Source organism: Carassius gibelio, chromosome B7 (assembly GCF_023724105.1).
Source record: "Carassius gibelio isolate Cgi1373 ecotype wild population from Czech Republic chromosome B7, carGib1.2-hapl.c, whole genome shotgun sequence".
In the NCBI taxonomy this organism is placed as follows: domain Eukaryota; kingdom Metazoa; phylum Chordata; class Actinopteri; order Cypriniformes; family Cyprinidae; genus Carassius; species Carassius gibelio.
Genome location: NC_068402.1, coordinates 17474448 through 17493774, shown reverse-complemented (window position 1 = coordinate 17493774; position 19327 = coordinate 17474448). Strand labels below are relative to the sequence as shown.

General features: G+C 37.9%; 1 protein-coding gene across 2 annotated transcripts in view; it reads left to right on the top strand.

Annotated features, from left to right (window-relative positions):
- Positions 1-1595: 1595 nt before the first annotated feature.
- LOC127961773 (alpha-ketoglutarate-dependent dioxygenase FTO) overlaps positions 1596-19327 on the top strand; it is a 127436-nt gene continuing 109704 nt past the window's right edge. Inside the window, exon 1 of one of the 2 annotated variants that reach the window (XM_052561024.1) lies at positions 1596-1744. In XM_052561024.1, the coding sequence (XP_052416984.1) occupies positions 1667-1744 (78 nt within the window). In that variant the 5' untranslated portion in view covers positions 1596-1666. The remainder of the gene's footprint in view (positions 1745-19327) is intronic. The other variant, XM_052561025.1, reaches the window with a different exon arrangement.

Here is a 19327-nt window from a genome sequence, read left to right as displayed (position 1 = left end):
ACACCGCTTCACATGCATTACGAGATATCTGTTGACCTCAGACGCTCAGAGGGGGTTATGTCCATGTCATACACAAATGCTGCTACATATTCTATTACAGCTCAAAGTGGTGTTTTTGGAAAATAGAATATCCTGCTTTGGGGCCCTTCTGTCTTCAGCTGTACAGCACCTGGGCAAAAGCTGGAGAAGAGGTTGCAAGAAACCTGACAAGACTGACTTTTTTGGAATATGCTCAAAGCACGATGACTAATTTTGTAGGAGCTGCAAATCTCTGTTTCTGATTTCCATTCATTGAAAGCAAGGGCAAACCTCAGGAGAGTATAAACAGTGGCTAAGCTGCTCTGTTTTAACTCAGCTATGTATTAAACCTTATTATGGTATAATCATTTGTAATTAATTTACACTCTGATGTTAATTAGCCTCCCTATTGTCCAAAGAATCTGCACCCACCTGTGAATCTTGGATAGAAATTGAAAACCATCATGATGTAATCACTGCACCCGTTTACTAATAAATTTTGGAGCACTTCATGCTTCCTTCTGCTGACCAGCTTCTTGAAGATGCTGATTTCATTTTCCAGCAGGATTTGGCACCTGCCCACACTGCCAAAAGCACCAAAATTGGTTAAATGACAATGGTGTTGGTGTGCTTGACCGGCCAGCAAACTCACCAGACCTGAACCCCAGAGAGAATATATGGGGTATTGTCAAGAGGAAGATGAGAAACAAGAGACCAAAAAATGCAGATGAGCTGAAGGACACTGTCAAAGAAACCTGGGCTTCCATACCACCTCAGCAGTGCCACAAACTGATCACCTCCATGCCATGCCGAATTGAGGCAGTAATTAAAGCAAAAGGAGCCCCTACCAAGTACATGTACAGTAAACATACATACAACAATTCATATACCACAAATCACTAAAAAATTTTTTATTTTATTGTATTTATTTATTGGTCTTATGAAGTATTATAATTTGTTGAGATAGTGAATTGGTGCGTTTTTGTTAAATGTGAGCCAAAATCATCACAATAAAAAAAAAAAAAAAAAAAAAAAAAAAAATATATATATATATATATATATATATATACGTGTGTGTATATATATATTCCTGTAAATGTCACAAAGCCTGGTCCCAATAATCGTAATAATCTTGTTCAATCTGAAAGTATAACATATAACATTTTCCTGAAGACAACAGAATAACCTTAGATAACTAGAACTTTAATCTAAACTGGCATGAAAAGTGGAGTTTCTATTCGTTGTAGGGCAGAGTAATTCCCTTTATGAGCTGGTCATACATTGTTAATATGTTCTCTACACATTTAGTTAAACAGTCATTGTTTTTACATCACGTCTAGCACCGCATGAACATAAAATCCATTAGGAACGTCAGTCAGCCCATCTGAGCCTATATTTACTTCCGGTTTGACTCAAATTACAAGCGTGGTTTTCCTGGCGAGAGGATTTTGGGAAATGTAGTCCTGACCGGAATGCTGATAGCGACTCAAAAGCAAAACAGCAATATAAAATAACGACAACAAGTTCATTGTCATACATGTTGCATATAATATCGCGAACATAGATAATGTTATATTTAAATCCACTCAAGAAAAGTTTACAGGCTAACGGCACAATCTTAAGACTACATAGTCCAGCTCTGTGCGCTATGAAACCGAGGCAGCGTAAACAGTACTTCAGGAACATGAAAAGATCGGATGACAGTGAGAGGGAAAAGAGGAGAAAGGTATCGCTTGTAGTTTTCTCTCAGTTCTCCAAGCACCACATATAGTTGTGGAGTTTGTAAGACACCGTTCAGTGTGTCCGTGGCGGTATTGCACGCGCTGGTTGCTGCAGGGCGTTCATTTGAAGTGCGCATGTGATGCTGCTGATCGCTCCTGTAATGTTTTCATTCTTTTATCCGATGAGTTCTGTCTCAGTGTGCGCACAGCCATCCGGCACACGAGTGTGTGTGGAGGCACAGCGCGGGGGGAGTGTTTTCTCATGATTGCCACACACTGACTTTGCAGGAATGGCTTGTGTGGCGGCATTACAGCGAGTTCATTCGTGGTGCTAATGAATGAAGTCAGGACGCGTGTTCAGGTGTCTGTCACTCTGCAGGTGTCTCTTCTAAACCGAGTATTCCGCATTTAGTTTCCTTCTAAAGCGCATGGGTCCTGGTTTCATCTGTTTTCTGACTAAACAAACGACTCATACATGAGCTGGTCAGGAAATGGACATGTTGTGTTCTTAATTGAGCAGTAATGTTACAGTGTAATAGAAATAACTTGTGGTGCAGATGTATTTATCTGAACCTGTTGCTTTTTCAGTGTGGCATTTTGTGAAGCATCGTTGTGTGAAGCTTTGTGGAGTGGTCCTGAAAGTAGATAAAGTGATATATTAGTCTTTATCACAACATAAACACTGATTATTATTACATAGTCCTTATCAGATACATGGACAGTAGTATTATTATTGTGCATTTTTTTTTTTTGCATTGCATTGCATTCAAGGTATAATTTATCAGTTTATGTACTCCCTTGGAATCAAACATACAGTATGACCTAGGTGTTGCTAGCACAATAATAAGAAATTATACTTCCAATATATACCCTTTGATATTCTGCTATACTCCAGTGTAGGTGTCGGGTTTCTTAGGGGTTTCAAGTATTTAAAATTGAGTGTTTTATTGGATAGGGAAAAAATGTCAATGCCACGAAAATCTGTTTCAGTATGAATTTTTACTGGTGCTGATCTTAAATAAAAACCAGTAATCTCTTAAAAAAAGTAATCATGTTTTTAATACATCTAAAAATGAAGTATTTCAAGAATAAAGTTTTACTCTTTTTGCCACTGATCTCTAATCATAGTTTTTATTAGATGGAAGTAATGTTTAACATGTCAGCATGTTTGAAAATGTCACATTTATTTATAATTGTACTTGACAAGTTGACTTGTCACTTTCTGAACTTGTCTGCGGTTAAGATGGTTAAGTTTGATAATCAAAATACATATAATATAATGTGCCATTTTGTTTGCTTTTCCAGTGACATATGTTTGATCTGTCTGCAGTATAATCAAGTTCCTTGAAGGTCTGCCAGCAGTTTCTCTATTCAATTCTCTCTTTCTATAACCTGTTTAAACCCTTTTTGTTTTAGTCTGCTCCCTCTCTCTCTGATGGCATGCTTTTGGATCTTGTCCGACGGCAGGGAGTCTGTGTAGTACGTGGTTCCTCCACTTTATTGCAGCTGCCAAAGGAACCAGATGAGTCCCTGAGAACTTGATCCAACTGGTTTTGGGTCTGTAGAGCAGACGGACAGACAGACAGGTCTGCTACCCTGCCCCATCTCATTTCGTCTTATCTCTTCTTCACACAAAATAAACGGATATGGAAAGAAACCCACCGATCCGCTAGACTAAGGGTCTGGTGTGTGTTCCTGCGGTTCCTTAATAGAAAACGTGGGTCCATTTAATCATAATAATAAATAAAAGAGAGTACATTGTTGTCTCAGCCATAAACATGTGTGCATTTGTGCCCAATAACTAGGATGTGGATGGATGTCAAAAGAAGGCCTGTGAACTATCCGTCTCAAAAAGGAATTATTTTTATCCTGAGTTCAGCTTTGCCAGGCATTTCCTAACCAGATGCGGCACATATGTATGATAAAAAGAGCACTTCCATTATCATGCGCTGAAAGAGGAAGACTAGACTATTGGCTAATAGACTTCATCCTTTTAGAAGAGACCTTACGTGGCCTTCGACCTAAAAAATACTGTTTTAGTAGTTGCAAAGGGACAGTCAGAGTTGGTGGTTTTAACATTGCCAGGGTGACTACAAAGATCCCACTGAAGTATTATTCAATAATAAATGCCAGTTTGACCATTTTATTGCATTTGCAGGAGAATGGGGGCCCTGGTGTTCTTCTTTCCTGGCAGTTATAAATTAAAAAAGCACTTCATTGTTTTTTTCGTCCATCATGTTTTATTTCTTCACGCTCACATCTCTGTTGGCCTCCGCTGCTTTTGACACCTTTCTTGATGACTGCGACATTATGTTCTGCTTGCTTGTACTCTAAAGAATAGTGCTTTTGATTGGGGAAAAAAAATGAGTCGATAAATAAACAAAGATTAAAGCTATATAAATAAAAATAACTAAATGCATTATTTTTGAGTTCCAGAGTACGTGAGGAGCACAGAGGGTTGCCAGATGTTCAGAGGCTTGCGCTCCTCGCGGCCCATCATTCAGAGCGTTCTCGGCTCATTGGCTTTCTCAGCTCGTGTGTTTGCTGGGAAAAGCTGTTTAGGCTATTCCATTCGTGAACACTCATTAAAATGGTTTGTGTTCCCCTTGGCAATTCTGTTAAATTAACAGCTAGCTTCAGTTTAGGCCTGATTATGAGGCCACACAGCCAGTCTTGATTAATCAATTTCTCCCACAAAATGTTCCTCTGTAAATTAGTGTTAAAGTAACGATTTATAGGTCCTAATGCCGAGCCGCTGTCATGTCGAAGCCGGTGTTTTAGCGGGAGGTGGTGTCACTTTCGGCGTAATCAGCAGCTTTTCTGCCCCCCTTGTCGTTTTCCCCCTCTCCGTCCGTCACCGTACGTCTACACCCTATTAATGAGTCCATAATAGAGAAACAGTGTCGGACAGCCACATAAAACACACTCAGGAATACATAATTAGACTGGTGTTCAAGCCACGCTAGGGGCAGATTTATATCGGGTGATGTCAAAAGAAAGAAAAAATAAAACAAAATAAGGAGGCAGTGCAGTGCAGCTCATGACTTCTGATTTTCGAAATCTGAAAAGACGGAAACACAGGCGAGGGAACGAGGGAGGGTGGGAGTGTTAGAAAAAATACTGCCACAGTTGATAATGATACCATTACACTAATGGAGGCAGCAAATGAAGTAGCAGGCGGACACCGTGCTTTATTGCCATAGGGGGTCGTTTTCTGCTGCATTCCTAATGGCTGGAACTGCCGGTATTGATCAGGCCATCATACCGCTAATCCACACGCGCATTACTTTCTGCCGCAACGCTGTGTCAGTCTTTCACTGCTGCCACCCACAGCCCACCCTGTTCTCTTGCCACAGGCCCTGCAGAAGACCCCACAGAGCCTGTGATTTGAGGGGGAGGTCGAATGGTGGTGTGGACGGGGTCATTGAATGTCCCCTTAGTCAGGCCTCTTTTGGTTTATGATACACAGAGGGAGAGTGAGTGGCCTGAGTGATTAAGTACAGGCAGATGTGTTGGTTTAATTAAGAGGTAAGGCATTATCTACTCTTCTGCCTTTTAATGGTAGTCTGTGTTTGAGTTGAACCGTGAGTGTGCTGCTGTCTTTTCTAATGGTTTGGAGCTGTAAATAAGTCTAGGCTGATCCATATCCATTGGTAAAGCCATCTGCTAAAGATCCTTGATCAAGTATTTTACTGGACTCCAGGGGAAATGGCTTTTAATTTAAAAATGACTGATCTGGCAACTCTAGTCTTTTAAATTTTCTTTTGAAATGAGAAAGTAGATTTAGAATGTTCCATTAAAGGAATCAATCTCAGATTATTTATTTTTTATTTGATTATTTATATATTGATTATTTATGTTTATTTGACTATTATTACTGTCTTTTTAAATTATATTTAGTATCATGCAATACTAATATATTTATATCATGATTTGAGTTTGTTTGCAAAGTTCACATTTACATTTACACTTTTATCCAAATTGAATTACAGTTGTGACCCTGGAGCACAAAACCAGTCTTAAGTCACTCACTGGGGTATATTTGTAGCAATAGCCCAAAAAACATTGTATGGGGCAAAATTATACATTTTTCTTTTATGACAAAAATCTGTAGGATATTAATTAAAGACCATTTTTCATGAAGATATTTTGTATATTTCCTACCATATATATATATATTTGATTATTAATATGCATTGCCAAAAAAAATCATTTGGAAATCTTTAAAGGCAATTTTCTCAGTATTTTCAAAGAGTTGTATCTCAGCCAATTGATGTCATATCCTGACAAACCATACATCAATCAAATATTCATTTAGCTTTCAGATGATGTATAAATCTCAGTTTTGAAAAAAAAAAATCTTGTTTTGTGGTCCAGGGTCACAAATGAGGACAATGGAAGCAATCAAAAAAATTAACAAAAGAGCAATGATAAGCAAGTGCTATAACAAGTCTCAGTTAGCTTAACACAGTACACGTAGCAAGATTTCTTTTGTTATTATATAATAAATAAAATAAAAATGGATAGAATAGAAAAAGAATGGAGCAAGCAAGTGTTAGAGGCCTTTTTGCTTTTGTTAATTGTATAATAAATAAAAAGAAAATGAATAGAGAAGCTAGTGTTAGTAGCAGTTAGTAAATGAATAGAGTGCATTTTGGATTAAATATAAAAAATAATTCAGTAATAATAATAATTAATAAAAATTCACAATTATAATTCTGGACTGACATAACACTACCTTTTTAAAAGTTTTGTGTCAATAAGATCTCTTCAAAAATATATTTTGAAAGAAGTGTCTAATGCTCATCAAGGCTGCATTTATTTGGAGAAAAAAAATGTAAAAAGAATATAATTGAGTAATATTATTCCAATTTTAAATATAATTTAAACTAAATTATGACTAGTAAAGCTGCATTTTTTTTTCAACAGCTTTTGCTCTAGTCTTCAGCGTTGCATGTTCTGATCTGCTAATTTGGTGCTCAAGAAACTTTTATTTTTATTACTGTCAGTATTTGTATGTAATAATTGAAATGGTGACTATTTTTCAGGATTTTCTGATGAATAGAAAGAAAGCTCAAAGAAACAATTAATTAAAACAAATATAGAACTATTTTCTTTATACCCTATGAACGTATTAACTTCCATTTTTGATCAGTTTTAATGTGACCTTGCTCAATAAATGATTCACTCGTTTCACCCACACAACTTTTAAAGTTTGTGTCTAAGATGGCAATGCTTGCTTATTTAACCCTCTCAAGGCAGGCGTTGCAGATTTGCAACAGTAAAGTAACTAAAAACCTTATTACTCCGGATACATATTTTATGAATCTGGAGTACTAAAAACATTACTATAGGTTACTAAATTTACTAAGTTACTAAAACTTAATTTGAGCCTGAGAGGGTTAATCCTTCATGTAATCTTTGAGCGAAGAATTAGATTCTTAGATTATCAAAGGTTCTTCCAGAAGATTTTTCATGAATTCTTCCGTAAGCCCTTAGCACCTGATGATGAAATCCTCTTCATCACAAATGACTTAAAGCTCGATTAACATGTGCGAACAGGCCTTACTTGAGCTCGGTGCTGCTCTGCTGTCATCTCCACAGCCCCGGCCCGGCCCGAGCCATCAGTCTCCTTTTCCTGTATCAGCATATCGGCACTAACCTCTGCCCTCCGCTAATCAAACACTTCACCTTAAGGGAAACATTCATTCAGCTCTCTCATTATGATGGCTTCTGTGGCCATAAAGATGTATATTTATATTTCCCCACCTCGTTGCTCGGCTGTTGCAGGGAAACTAGATATTGATCTGGATATTTAGTCATTTCTTTCTGCTGGGACATCAATATTACGCTAACGTGTATGCGAGCTGTGCTTGACCCTGGCCCCCGTCTCTATCCGCTCTCCCATTGGAGCTCAGTGATATACTATTCTGAAAAGCAAATCAATGAGTGAATATGAAGTTTGAGGAGTAATATAAGGCGACCCTGAGGCCTATAGCAGCCGCATTGATCCAAGGTGTGGATTAAGGTTGATTTGTTTGTTGTGAAGCTTTTCACCTTTATATCATCAAGAGGTCCGGCACACACACACACACACACACACACACAAACCCACCCACATGCCCTAAATGCCTTTTATGGTTATTTCCTTCATTTCCATTACAACTTATTGGCATTTATTAAGAATACTGATCATGAAAGAATTCTGTTATAGGCTGTAATATTCATTCTTTTCTTTATCAGATAATCATGCAGGGTGTATTATTGTGCGCATTATGCACGTCTCGTTAGATGTCTGAGCCTGTTTAAGGTTTTGTGTATTTAACAAAGATTAAAGAATGTGATTTTCATAAAGACGCCCAGTCCTGAAGTTGGTTTTCAGCATATTTATTTCTCCTGAGACCAGAGAACGTCTAAGAAAAGAGCTGCTTTATCAGCTTTTATGTTCTTTTTATAGTGAGTCTGTGATTGTACTTGGTTTTATAAGGAGGGCACACTGAGTGGGGTTTGTTATTCACACTAAAGTTTTTACCCTCATTCTAACATTTCATTTAGTGTTGAGATCTGCGTGTGTTTCAGATGTCATGAAAGGGGCTATTTACTGTATACTTGGTCATACAAACTGATATCTATCCGATCGCAAAATTTAAAGCGTCAGTCCCATCCAATATATAAAAGACACAAATCAGTCCAAGAAAGATGCCACCTGTTTATAGTGAGTCAAGTCAGATACAGAGAGATTTGAAGTAAGCTGTTATATTTGCATGTAGTGCATTTTACATATTTATGTGACCAATTCTGTACCCAACTGAATAGCTGTCTAGTCAACTAAGATGCATAACATTAAATAGGCCTAAATGTGCCTTAGTCAGCCGTTTGACTATGTTTGTATGAGAGAGAGAAACTTATGTAACTCAGGGGAGGTTGATCTGGTAGCTATTGGCTGATCAGTGGTGATGTATAATCAATAATCAATGTGATCAATAACAATAGGATCACTTCAGGAAAGCTTTGAATAAACATAAGATTGACCTTTTAACCTAGACATCAGTGGTTAAGTTTTAAGGGGCTTCCATTCAAGGCTAAAGGCTTGTCTTCTAATTCTGGTCTTTTTCATATTTTATTATATAATGTTTTTATTAGTATAATTTTGTTATCTTTTTATCTTTTTATATTATCTCTGCAATATATTTTTATATTACATTAATAAATTTAAAAAACTGTATTTTATAAAGCACATTTAAAGGTGCTGTATGTAGGATTGACACCGAGTGGTTAAACTAGGTATTGCAGTCCAAATTCAAAATATTTGACGTTTTTTTTTTTTTCACCCGGCACCTCCTCCTCAGACTTTATGCACTGGCAGGTTGGCAGATTAATTACAAAAACACGAGCGAGGGCACTTGACGATGACCGAAATGAAATGCGCGGTGTTTTCTTGCTAACTGGCAACCCAGGGTGCCTAAATACAATGGGATAAAACAAAGACCGTCATTATGGCCTAGACCGCACATATTCAAAGGAGAATAACTGACTGTAGCATTGTTTTTCAGATAAACAAGTATGTTAACTTAGCATGTTTCTTAAATATCTGCAAACATATTATGGTATTTTTATGCTTTAGCAGAGTGAAAATACATACAGCACTTTAAAGTAGCTTCTCAAAGCATACAGTAAACACAATCTAAAAAATACAATAGAAAAGTAAAGATGATAAAATGAACTAAATAAACATCATCAAGCAAATGCAAGTATATAAAAAAAAAATGTCATAGTTCTGAACTTCCCTCCATTCAAAATGCATTAACGTTGGAAGAGAATGAAAGCCCTGTCCCCCATAGATTTCATATGTTTCAATAGTTGCTTTCAATATGCAATGCAATGCTTCATATGTCAGCATCATCATTTTAAAATCTACTCTGAACCAGTGCAACTGTGCAAGGATTCTAAGACTAGAGTAAAATGGTTGCATGTCCTGGACCCCGATGGCTGAATTTTGTACATATTGCAGCTTGATTAGTGTGGATTTAGAAACTCTGGCTAAAAGGGCGTTATAATAATCTATCTGAGAGATGACAAAGGATCTTTATTTCTGAGATGGAAATTTTTTTTTAACAGTACTCTGAACAAAATAATCAAATGACAGATTAGCATCAAAAATAACTAAGGCTCAACAGTCAAAAGTCAAACACAGAGAAACAGCTTTAGAAATCTGATGATGGGAACCAATGAGAATAACCTTGGTTTTACCACTGTTCAAATTATTACTGATCCATGTTTATAGCACAGTAATACAGTCAGAAAGAAAAGCACTGCCAGGGCACTCATCAGGTTTTAAATGTGTATATAAATCTGCGTATCGTCACCCTTCGTATATACATAAATTAATATGTTTAAACATTGGATAATTTTTTCTTTTTTTATGTAATGTAAAAATCACTCCATAATTTTTCCATCTGACTGCTCCACTGAACAGCAGGCCCCTTCTTTGCTGTTTATTTGTGAATTTATTTTCTTGTGTAATAGCTCACCTTTTCTTGTAAAGGGAAACTAGCTAATGGCAGCCCTTTGCCCAACATCTGCTTCCTATTGCAAGTCCAAAGTCCCTCTTTCACTGGAACTACAGGAGGCCACTTTCACTAGAGCCTGTAAACACTAACTCTTAATTTGTACATCATAAGTTATGTTCTATAAATGAGGGGAGTGAAAGTGGGCCTGAGCACCTGGTGTGTGTGTGTGTGTGTGTGTGTATGGATGGCCGATGGGTGACGAGGCACTGCCCCATGTTTGTGCCAGTTGGAAGGCTGTACTTAAGCTTGCATGTGCCAGACAGGAAAATGTAGATCCTGCCCTGCCAACCTACTGCTGGGTGCACACACAGCCAATGGATTTAGAGCGAGAGACTGGAGGCTTTTAGAGGCTTCTCAGATGAATTTGATGGCTTTACCTGCTGTTGCTTATAATACAACACAGACAGGCTGTGGAGATAGGGTTTCATGATAATAAAGAGTGTTTTGTTAGTATTCTTTTTTTTTTGGTGTTCAAAATGTACAAAATTAATATAAGCGAGTACATCCTGAATCCATTTTCCAAACTGTGTTTTTGCTAATCCTGAATCACTATGGTACACCTATAATACATTTTTATATTCTGAATATTTCAGACTGGTACTGGTGGATCCGCTGTGGAGTAGCCCAGTACCTGCGTGATTCGTCATAGACATAAACAGAGAATCAGCCATGCCCTCCTAAAACGGCTCATGTAAACACGCCCCCACATCTCTACGTCACAATGTGGCAAGATTTGCATAACACCGCCTGAATGTTAATGCAAAGAAAGAAGGCGCAGCTTTAATTCTCACTATAGTATTGCTGTTGTTGCGCCACCATGTTGTGGAGATGCTGTGTGTTTCGCTGTGAATGTGAAGCTACTTTGTTTGGCCTTCAAAAAAAGAGGATGATATTCGCTTTGTCATGGCTAGAGCTGATCCATGCTGGTCGGCGAGGAAATACATCAACTTCGCACTGTGGATTGCTGGATTGGCTTTCACTGTGGACAAAGCAGAGTCCAGCCCAGGGTTGTCACATGTGGTTGCTGCTTCTTTGTTGAATCCACCAACCGTGCCGTTCTCAAACCCGCCGCCACTCACTCATGCCGGTCTCCGCTCTATCCGCCGTGTGTGACGCTGTGTTTTTTTGTGAAAGCTAATATACATTGTGCCGGCTACAATGACAACTGTTCTGATTCACAGACTGTAAGTGCATTTTTTTTTATTTAAAGAATTTGCCACTGGCGATTCAGATGTGAGTTTTGAGTAGTTTAGAGTAGCACTTGTTTGTCATTTCTCCAATCACAAATGCAAACATGGTTTTATGTTTACACAGCGCGATGCAATGCCACATGTACAAAAGACTGTATGTCCCTACTGGACGCAACAAATGCCTCATTTATAATGGGTTTGAATGTTTTTGTCTCGTCGCTCCAGCATATGCCATATGGTGAGGGGCGTAACATTTACGTCACACACTTGAGGTATTTGGCCAATCACAACACACTGTATAGCTGGCAAATCAGAGCACACCTCGCTTTTCAGACCGATGAGATTTGTAAAAATAAAGGCATTTCAGAAAGCCGGGGCATTGAGGAGAAACAATAATGTACAGTGTGTGGAAAATAATGTTTTTTTTTTTTGTTTTTTTTTTTATACTTTAAACCGCATAAACAAATTTCATTACACCAAATATGCAAAATAATGTTCTTTTTAACAACATCATATGACCCCATAAGATATTTTTGATGAAATCCAAGAGCTTTCTGACCTTGTATAGACAGCAATGCAGCTACCATGCTCAAGGCCCAAAAGAGTAGTAATGACATTGTTAAAATAGTCCAGTCATCAGTGGTTCAATCGTGATGCGATGAAGCTACAAGAAAACAAAAATAATGGCTTTATTATATGCTACGACACATGCATGTCTGACACATAAGAACTTGTTGAATAAAGTTATTTTTGTTAAGTTTTTTGCTCACAAAAAGTATTTTTGTAACTTCATAACATTATGGTTGAACCACTGATGTCACATCCTTTTGTCCTTTTTGCTGTCTGTACAGGGTTAGAAAGCTTTTGGATTTGATCAAAAATACCTACGCCGTTGCCTAAGGATAGACACACTCCCTTACTACGTAGTCTGATGTGCACCTCTCCAAAAATCTAACAGTGCGTCAATTCTACGCAGACTGTGAACGCTGTGAATGGTTTGCTAGAATCCCTCCCTTCATATGTACTTGAGTTTTGCGTGTTTCATGTGCACTTTACTATATTTTAATGTTACACCTTCTTATATAAAGTAAAATAAAGCAAAGAACAAGTGTCTTTATCATTTATTACACTACATAGCATTCTACATCAGTAGTTGTCCGTGAAAAAACAATGTTGATGGTACAAGTTCTTGTGGAGATGGAAAGAATGCCATCTTCTGATCCATTGATGTTTCCTTTTGTAGTTTTTAATGATGATTTAATGATTTGATATTTACTTGCACGTGGACACTGCAGACTAGCAGTTTGCATCTGCACATCGATGTGGACAACGACGCAGAACTATACATGAAAACTGATGCATAAGTTACAGCGTAGCGCCGATGCAGAAGTATACAGTAAATCAGCCTTTACGGGTTTGGAATGACACGAGTGGGATTAATTAAAGACAGAAATTTCATTTTAGGACGAACTATCTCTTTAATGATTTAAGCAATAAGATTTTTTTCCTTGTATATAAAAGCTTTTTGTTAACTTTGTGATTAATATTGTTCATTTAGCATCAAAAGAATTAATGTCTTTATTCATCCTAAAATTTTAATCCTGTCATCATTTACTTACTCTCATGTCATTCCAAACCCTGTTGACTGACTGATTTCTGTGAAACATAAATATCTTGAGAAACGCATAATGATAATAACAACAATAATAATAATACAAGTAATTTCAATTAATTTAAAATGTGGTTGCCATTCCTGTTTCTTACAGAATTCTATTTCAGTGCAACAGCATTAAGCGCTCGGTGACATATTTAGCTGCAGTATGCATGGCCCTTGTTTCCTTGACTTCGTCACAACTTTTCTTGGCATCACCATGCCAACAGGTTAAATGACACCTTGTCAAATGTCTAGTTTGTGATGCTGTTGTTTCAAGGTGAGGTGCAGCAGGAGTGAAAGAGAGCTCGAAGGGTCACCGATGCATGACACTGGCCTCTCATTACTGTCTCTTCTGCCTTTACCAGCACACACACAAACAGGTTTGGTTGTGAGCGCTGGCCTATTGAACGCTCATTGGTATGCTTGTGGTAATTTTACTGTCAAAACTGGCTCTCTCTCTGTTTCTGGCTGTCTTTCTCGCTCTCTCAGTCTCTTTGCCTCTGGTCATCCAGCTGTAAGTTCACCCTGAACTACTGTCAAGCACATGATCAGGGCTGCATAAAGAAAGCTGCTCTGTCTCGCTGTCTATCATGTGCTCTTCTTCTTCCTTCTCTGTGTGTGTGTGTGTGTGTGTGTGTGATAGGGCCAGACCTCTCGTCTCTCCTGTTGTTTATTTAGATGAGATCAGCCAAGGTTGGTGGTTCAAGTTCAGTTGTTATGGTGATGAGCAGACGTCAGTGTGTGCTGTTCTTCTAGCGAGACCGGCTGAATGGAAAATGTCTGTCCCATCATCCTTTGTTTTGAGGGAGATTTGATGTTTTGAGTGCCTGTTTGTGCTACACTTGTTGTTGAGCTTATTTCTTCAGACAGATGTGATTCACTAAGTAACAGTGGGACATACTAACCTGAGAGTCTTATCTAGTGAAAGACAAACTCTGAAAAAGATTTATAGCAAGTTTTAAATGTTTATAAATACAAAATTACATTAATAATGATAACTTCTAATATTGTCATGCTTAAAAAAAAATGAATGTATATGTGTATATATAGTTTTCATTCGCTGGTGACTTGCGGTACACAGGTCAGTGTTATGGTGTTTTAAGTTAGAATTTTTATGAGTAAACAAATCCAGTCAAAAGTCAAAGCTGCTTTCTAATTTAGAAAAATAATAATCCAGGTGTTATGTTATGATTTAATTGTAAAGCATAACACCTTACTTTACTCCTTACTTCCAAAAAGTAACCTGTTTTTGTAACTGTTTGAGAGGATCTACATCTACAACATCTCTCATGCTCTTTTATACCCTAACTACACACTCTACCTCTACAGACATTTTTTATTTATTTTTAGCTTTTTTATGTTGTAATTGAGACTTTCAAGAGTCTTTTTATCTACATTTTCAGAAAAAGGAGAAACATGCGCGCACACACACACACACACACACACACACACACACTTATAAACAGCCAGATCAGTATGACACACACAGTGATTATAAACATAATCCTTCTCTGATTCTTTCCCACTGTGTGTGTATATGTGTTTGAGCGGTATATACATGTCTGAACACATTTTTGCTTAATCGCATTGTCACACATAGTTTGTCTGACATTTTCTCTATTCGTGGTGTGTGTGTGTTTTTGTGCGGTTGACACTCTGACAGGCTTCCTCGCCCTTGACTGATGGCACGTATGGATTGGACTAATCCAGGAGCCCGTTTCCTCACACACACACACACACACACACACACACACACACACCCTGTCTTCTGTTCCTCACCCACAGACAGCTTCGGTTGGGCTATCTCTGTTTGTAATGGCATCCCCTGCTCCATGATGACAATGGGGATTAACCACAAGGTTTTTTAAACATATTTCTTCTCTTTTCCTGCTTCTGACGAAAGAGAGCTTTCTTATCAGCTCTCCCAGGATCCACCATCATCCCTCTCTCCTCTCCTCCGCTGCCAATTACACAGCGGATCATTTACTTCAAGGGTATAAATGTTCCAACACAAGTATTAGCGAGCAGAGCTGAGTCGCTGACAGATGTACCAACTTTAATTCTCTACTTGTGTGTGTTTTTTTAACTTTAATTAATTTATGTATCATCCTTTCGTCCCTCCCGCTCCGTGGTGATAATCTGGGTTGCATGGCGACAGCTGTCACTCCAGCATGTGTTTCTGAGGTTCAGGTGGCTAATGTATTCAGGAAGAGGTAAACAGAGGACAACTGAGCTCCTGTGTATATTTAGATGTGGGTCTGTGACGGGACAGCGAGCGGTCTTATTGGCACATACTGGAGCATATAATCTCTTTCCTAACCTTTCTTATTTATAGTTGGTTAAATAATAGTACTTGTTTAAGTTTGTTTATCTTTTTACACAGTATTATACTTTGCAGCATGCAGTATGGCTAGTAAGATTTTGATAGATTAAGCATTTTGCTGATTTGTTGTTTGTTCAGTGTAAATTCAATTGCAATTATTTGTAAGGGTGATCTTTGAAAGGCAAGAAGTTTTGGAGACCGTAACATTGGCGTGTCAGTGCACTAGAGTCTTTTGCACATATAGTGAGTGTGTCGAAATGAGTGTAAGTATCTGCTAATGGGCTAACTCGCATTGTTTCCCTAGCATTATCATTAGCTTTGTATTATTCCTTCTGTCAGGAGGCGTGACATCTATTCTGCTGTTGATCAAACAGTGCAGTGACTGCTGTGAGTGTGTTGCAGGAAGTCTTTCTCCTGTGCTAATTAATCGTGAACCTGGCCTGTCAGCTCCGAGAGGAAACAGAAACTACTACTTCATGTCACGCCATACCTGTCCTGACATTTCTTCACCACAGACTGTGATGATGATGCATTTTCATAGTTATTAACAATGTAAATCTAGCATTTTTTACATTTCAATTTATAACACTATATTTGATACTTTTTATTAACTAAATTACTTTTCCAAAAAATAAATAATTCCCTGTTTTGGAAATTTGTGGTTAATGCTATTTTTTTTAAACCCAACTATGACTTCTGCTTCTGAAATCCCTGGAAACGTGAAATGGTTCCAAAGCTGATTTGAATCTTTCCTGCAGAAGCTGTTGTTTAGCTAGAGCCAGTATAGGTGAACCTCAAAGTGACAGTTCACGCAATAATGAAAACTCTAGCCTTTATATATCATCGGCCATTTCTCATGTTCCACAGAAGAAAGGCAGTCATTCCTTGTGGTCTGTAGTATCAGTGCTCGACCTACCTTGATTTTCTTGGAGTATGGTATCATACCATGCTAAAGTAGAGATGCGCAGACATTAAAGTTCTGGCTGATTAACCAATTATTTTTAATAAAACCAATATAACTCTGAGAAATGTTTTGAAATCTACAAATTAATTTAGGTATCCTAATGTTATAATAATGGAGATTCATTTTGAAGTTTAGATTATAATTTGCCGTCACTGTACAGTAGTGTAGTCTTCGTGTAGATTGTGCGTGTGTGTGTGTGTGTGTTTGAGTGGCAAGTCCTTTGCTCTCCACAGGACCATAATTTACTCCCACCCCTCTCAACCCAGATGAGTCCTCCGCCTGAGCTGGTTTGACCACTGGTCATGTGGTGTTACGCGGGTCAGGAGGAGTAATTATTTCTAGCCGCTGAATACACACTGAAGATGAATAGTTTTTGAAGAGAGTGTAATGTGTGGCTGACCCATGCTGACACATGGTTCATCCCGACCCTACAGCCTTGATTTATCCCCTCACTGTGTGTGTGTGTGTGTGTGTGTGTGTTAACGAAAGGAGGGTGACTGCGCTCTTAGCTTCACTTCCATCTTCATCACGGAGCACAGGAGACGGTTGGAGGGAAAGGCTAAAGGGGATGCTTTTGCTCTCATCATCATCATATCCCCATCACTCTGCTGCCTCATATAGGCCATTTATTCTGGTCTTTGTAGAGAATTGTAGCATTTTTCCCAGATAAAACAATGCAAGTTTATCTAAGGCCCTGCCCTGATTTTGACGTTTTAGTCAAACAGCGATTTAAGTTATTCAGACACAAGACAATACTAAATACTGAAATATATAGCATTATGTGAGCCTTATGGTAGCACCAACTCGATGGTAATGATAGCTGCACAGTTGCTGGTCCCCATTGGATAGCATGGAAAAAAAGAAAGTCATCGGGGACCAGCAACTGTTTGGTTTCGCAGATTTTGCATTCAGGAAAAAGAAAGAAATAAAGCTTTAAGAACAACTTGAGTTAAGTAAAGTGAGTTTAAGTAAATTGATTTTCACATTTTGTATATATGATGTGTTAAAAACATGCTCTCGAGTATGACCTCACATCCCATTTGTTGTGGTGTCCAATGACATTTTCATATGCTGAAAGTATGGAGTGAATGTACATGCCAGACATTCTCTCTCGGCTGATCATTTGAGATTAGTTAACCTGAGAAAATAGTTAAAAATGAAAACTAGCATTATCATATCTGAGCAGCAGTGTTAATGAAGAAATGGGCCTCCTTCTTTTGATGCTCTCACTATAGGGCCAGGGATCTATCACTAGATGGCAGCTGGACATCATGAATGTATCTGTTTTTTGTTTTTTTTTACCTCCCCCTCTTTGAGCAGATGTTAAAGTGTAGTGTTTTATAGGGTGATGGCTTCCCATGCCTCTGTGATGCTGTAAAGAGCCCAGGAGCATGACCCGCCCCGCTCCGCCCTGTTAACCCTTCTGATTGGCTCTAATTCTTAGTGGCACAGTACACTGGGCACATGACAGTAACAGTGTTCCAGTTCGCTGGTGAGCGAGCCTCCCCAAAACACACCCCACATGCTCTCTCCTGCACACACACACACACACACACACACACACACACGATCGTGTTAGTGTCACTTCTGTTTCACTGGTCTCATATGAACTTAAGTGCTTAAGCAGACTGTTCAATATGCCACCAGCAATTACATTTTCAAATGGGTGGGTTTGCAAACATCATCTGTGTTAATCTGTCTGTCACTGCCCGACTTCCTGCCGGAGGGAGGAAAGAGGATTAAGTTATTCAGTCCCTGGTAGAATATTCTCTTTGTTCACCCTGACTGAGGGAGAAGTAAATAAAGCAACAAGATTTTTCTCCCGACGAGTTAAAAAAGGCAGCTTCCTCCTGCCATGTCTTTTGGATTTGACTAATGCTGTTCAGACAAGTCGTCCTTCCAGAATCATCTAAACGCGAGGGGACATCATGGGTCTGGTGGTGGGAAGGAGCAGAGAGTGGCTTAGCTGTAGATTGTAAAATGTAGATTAAGTATTTTCCTTATTCGATTCAATTATGATTCACAATTTCTATTTCACTTACATTTTTCTACCCATGAAATTGTCTTTCAGTTAATACTGTAAATCTATTACTGTAAAATGATTATAAATTGTTTCAATTACATAAATATTATTTAGGGAAAAGTGTGTCAAAAATAGAAATGAATGCTTCCATTCAGCAAGGACACTTAAGATTAATTAAAACTGACAGTAAAAGCATTTAGAATGACTATAAAGATTTCTGTTTCAAATAATTGCATTTATTGTACATTTTCAATAAAAAATAAATAAAAAAAAGTTAACACAATTAAGAAAAATGATTCTTGAGCACAAAATCACTGACACTGAAGACTGGAGTAATGGCTGCTGAAAATTCAGTTTTGTATCTCAGGAATAAATAACTACATTTTTAAATATATGAAATTTGAAAACAGTTGCAATAATATTTCATAATATTACTGTTTTTACTTACTTATCTTAATGACACCAAGTTTAAATTCATTCATTCATTCATTCTACAAGAAATGCATTTTTGTTGCAATGTTGTTTGTGTTGATTATTATATTTATATGTTATTATCCCATTAAGAAGGTTGATTTATTTTTCTTTCATCCTATAACCCCTTGTGAGTCGTTTTGAATGATTCATTTAAAGACTCTCTGATTATGTCTGATTATGACTTAAACTGTCCTGCAGATTAACCGGACTATCAGTTTTACCCAGCCCTATGAATTAATGAATCAGTTTACGAACGCATATTTCATGGCTCTGTTTGTTCTGTAGAAAACCGAAGCGATACCCACGTCTTTATTCACAGTGCCAGGGAACAGCTGACAGCAGTGGTAAAATGATCTGATTTACTGTTTGAACTACTGAGAACGAAGTAAT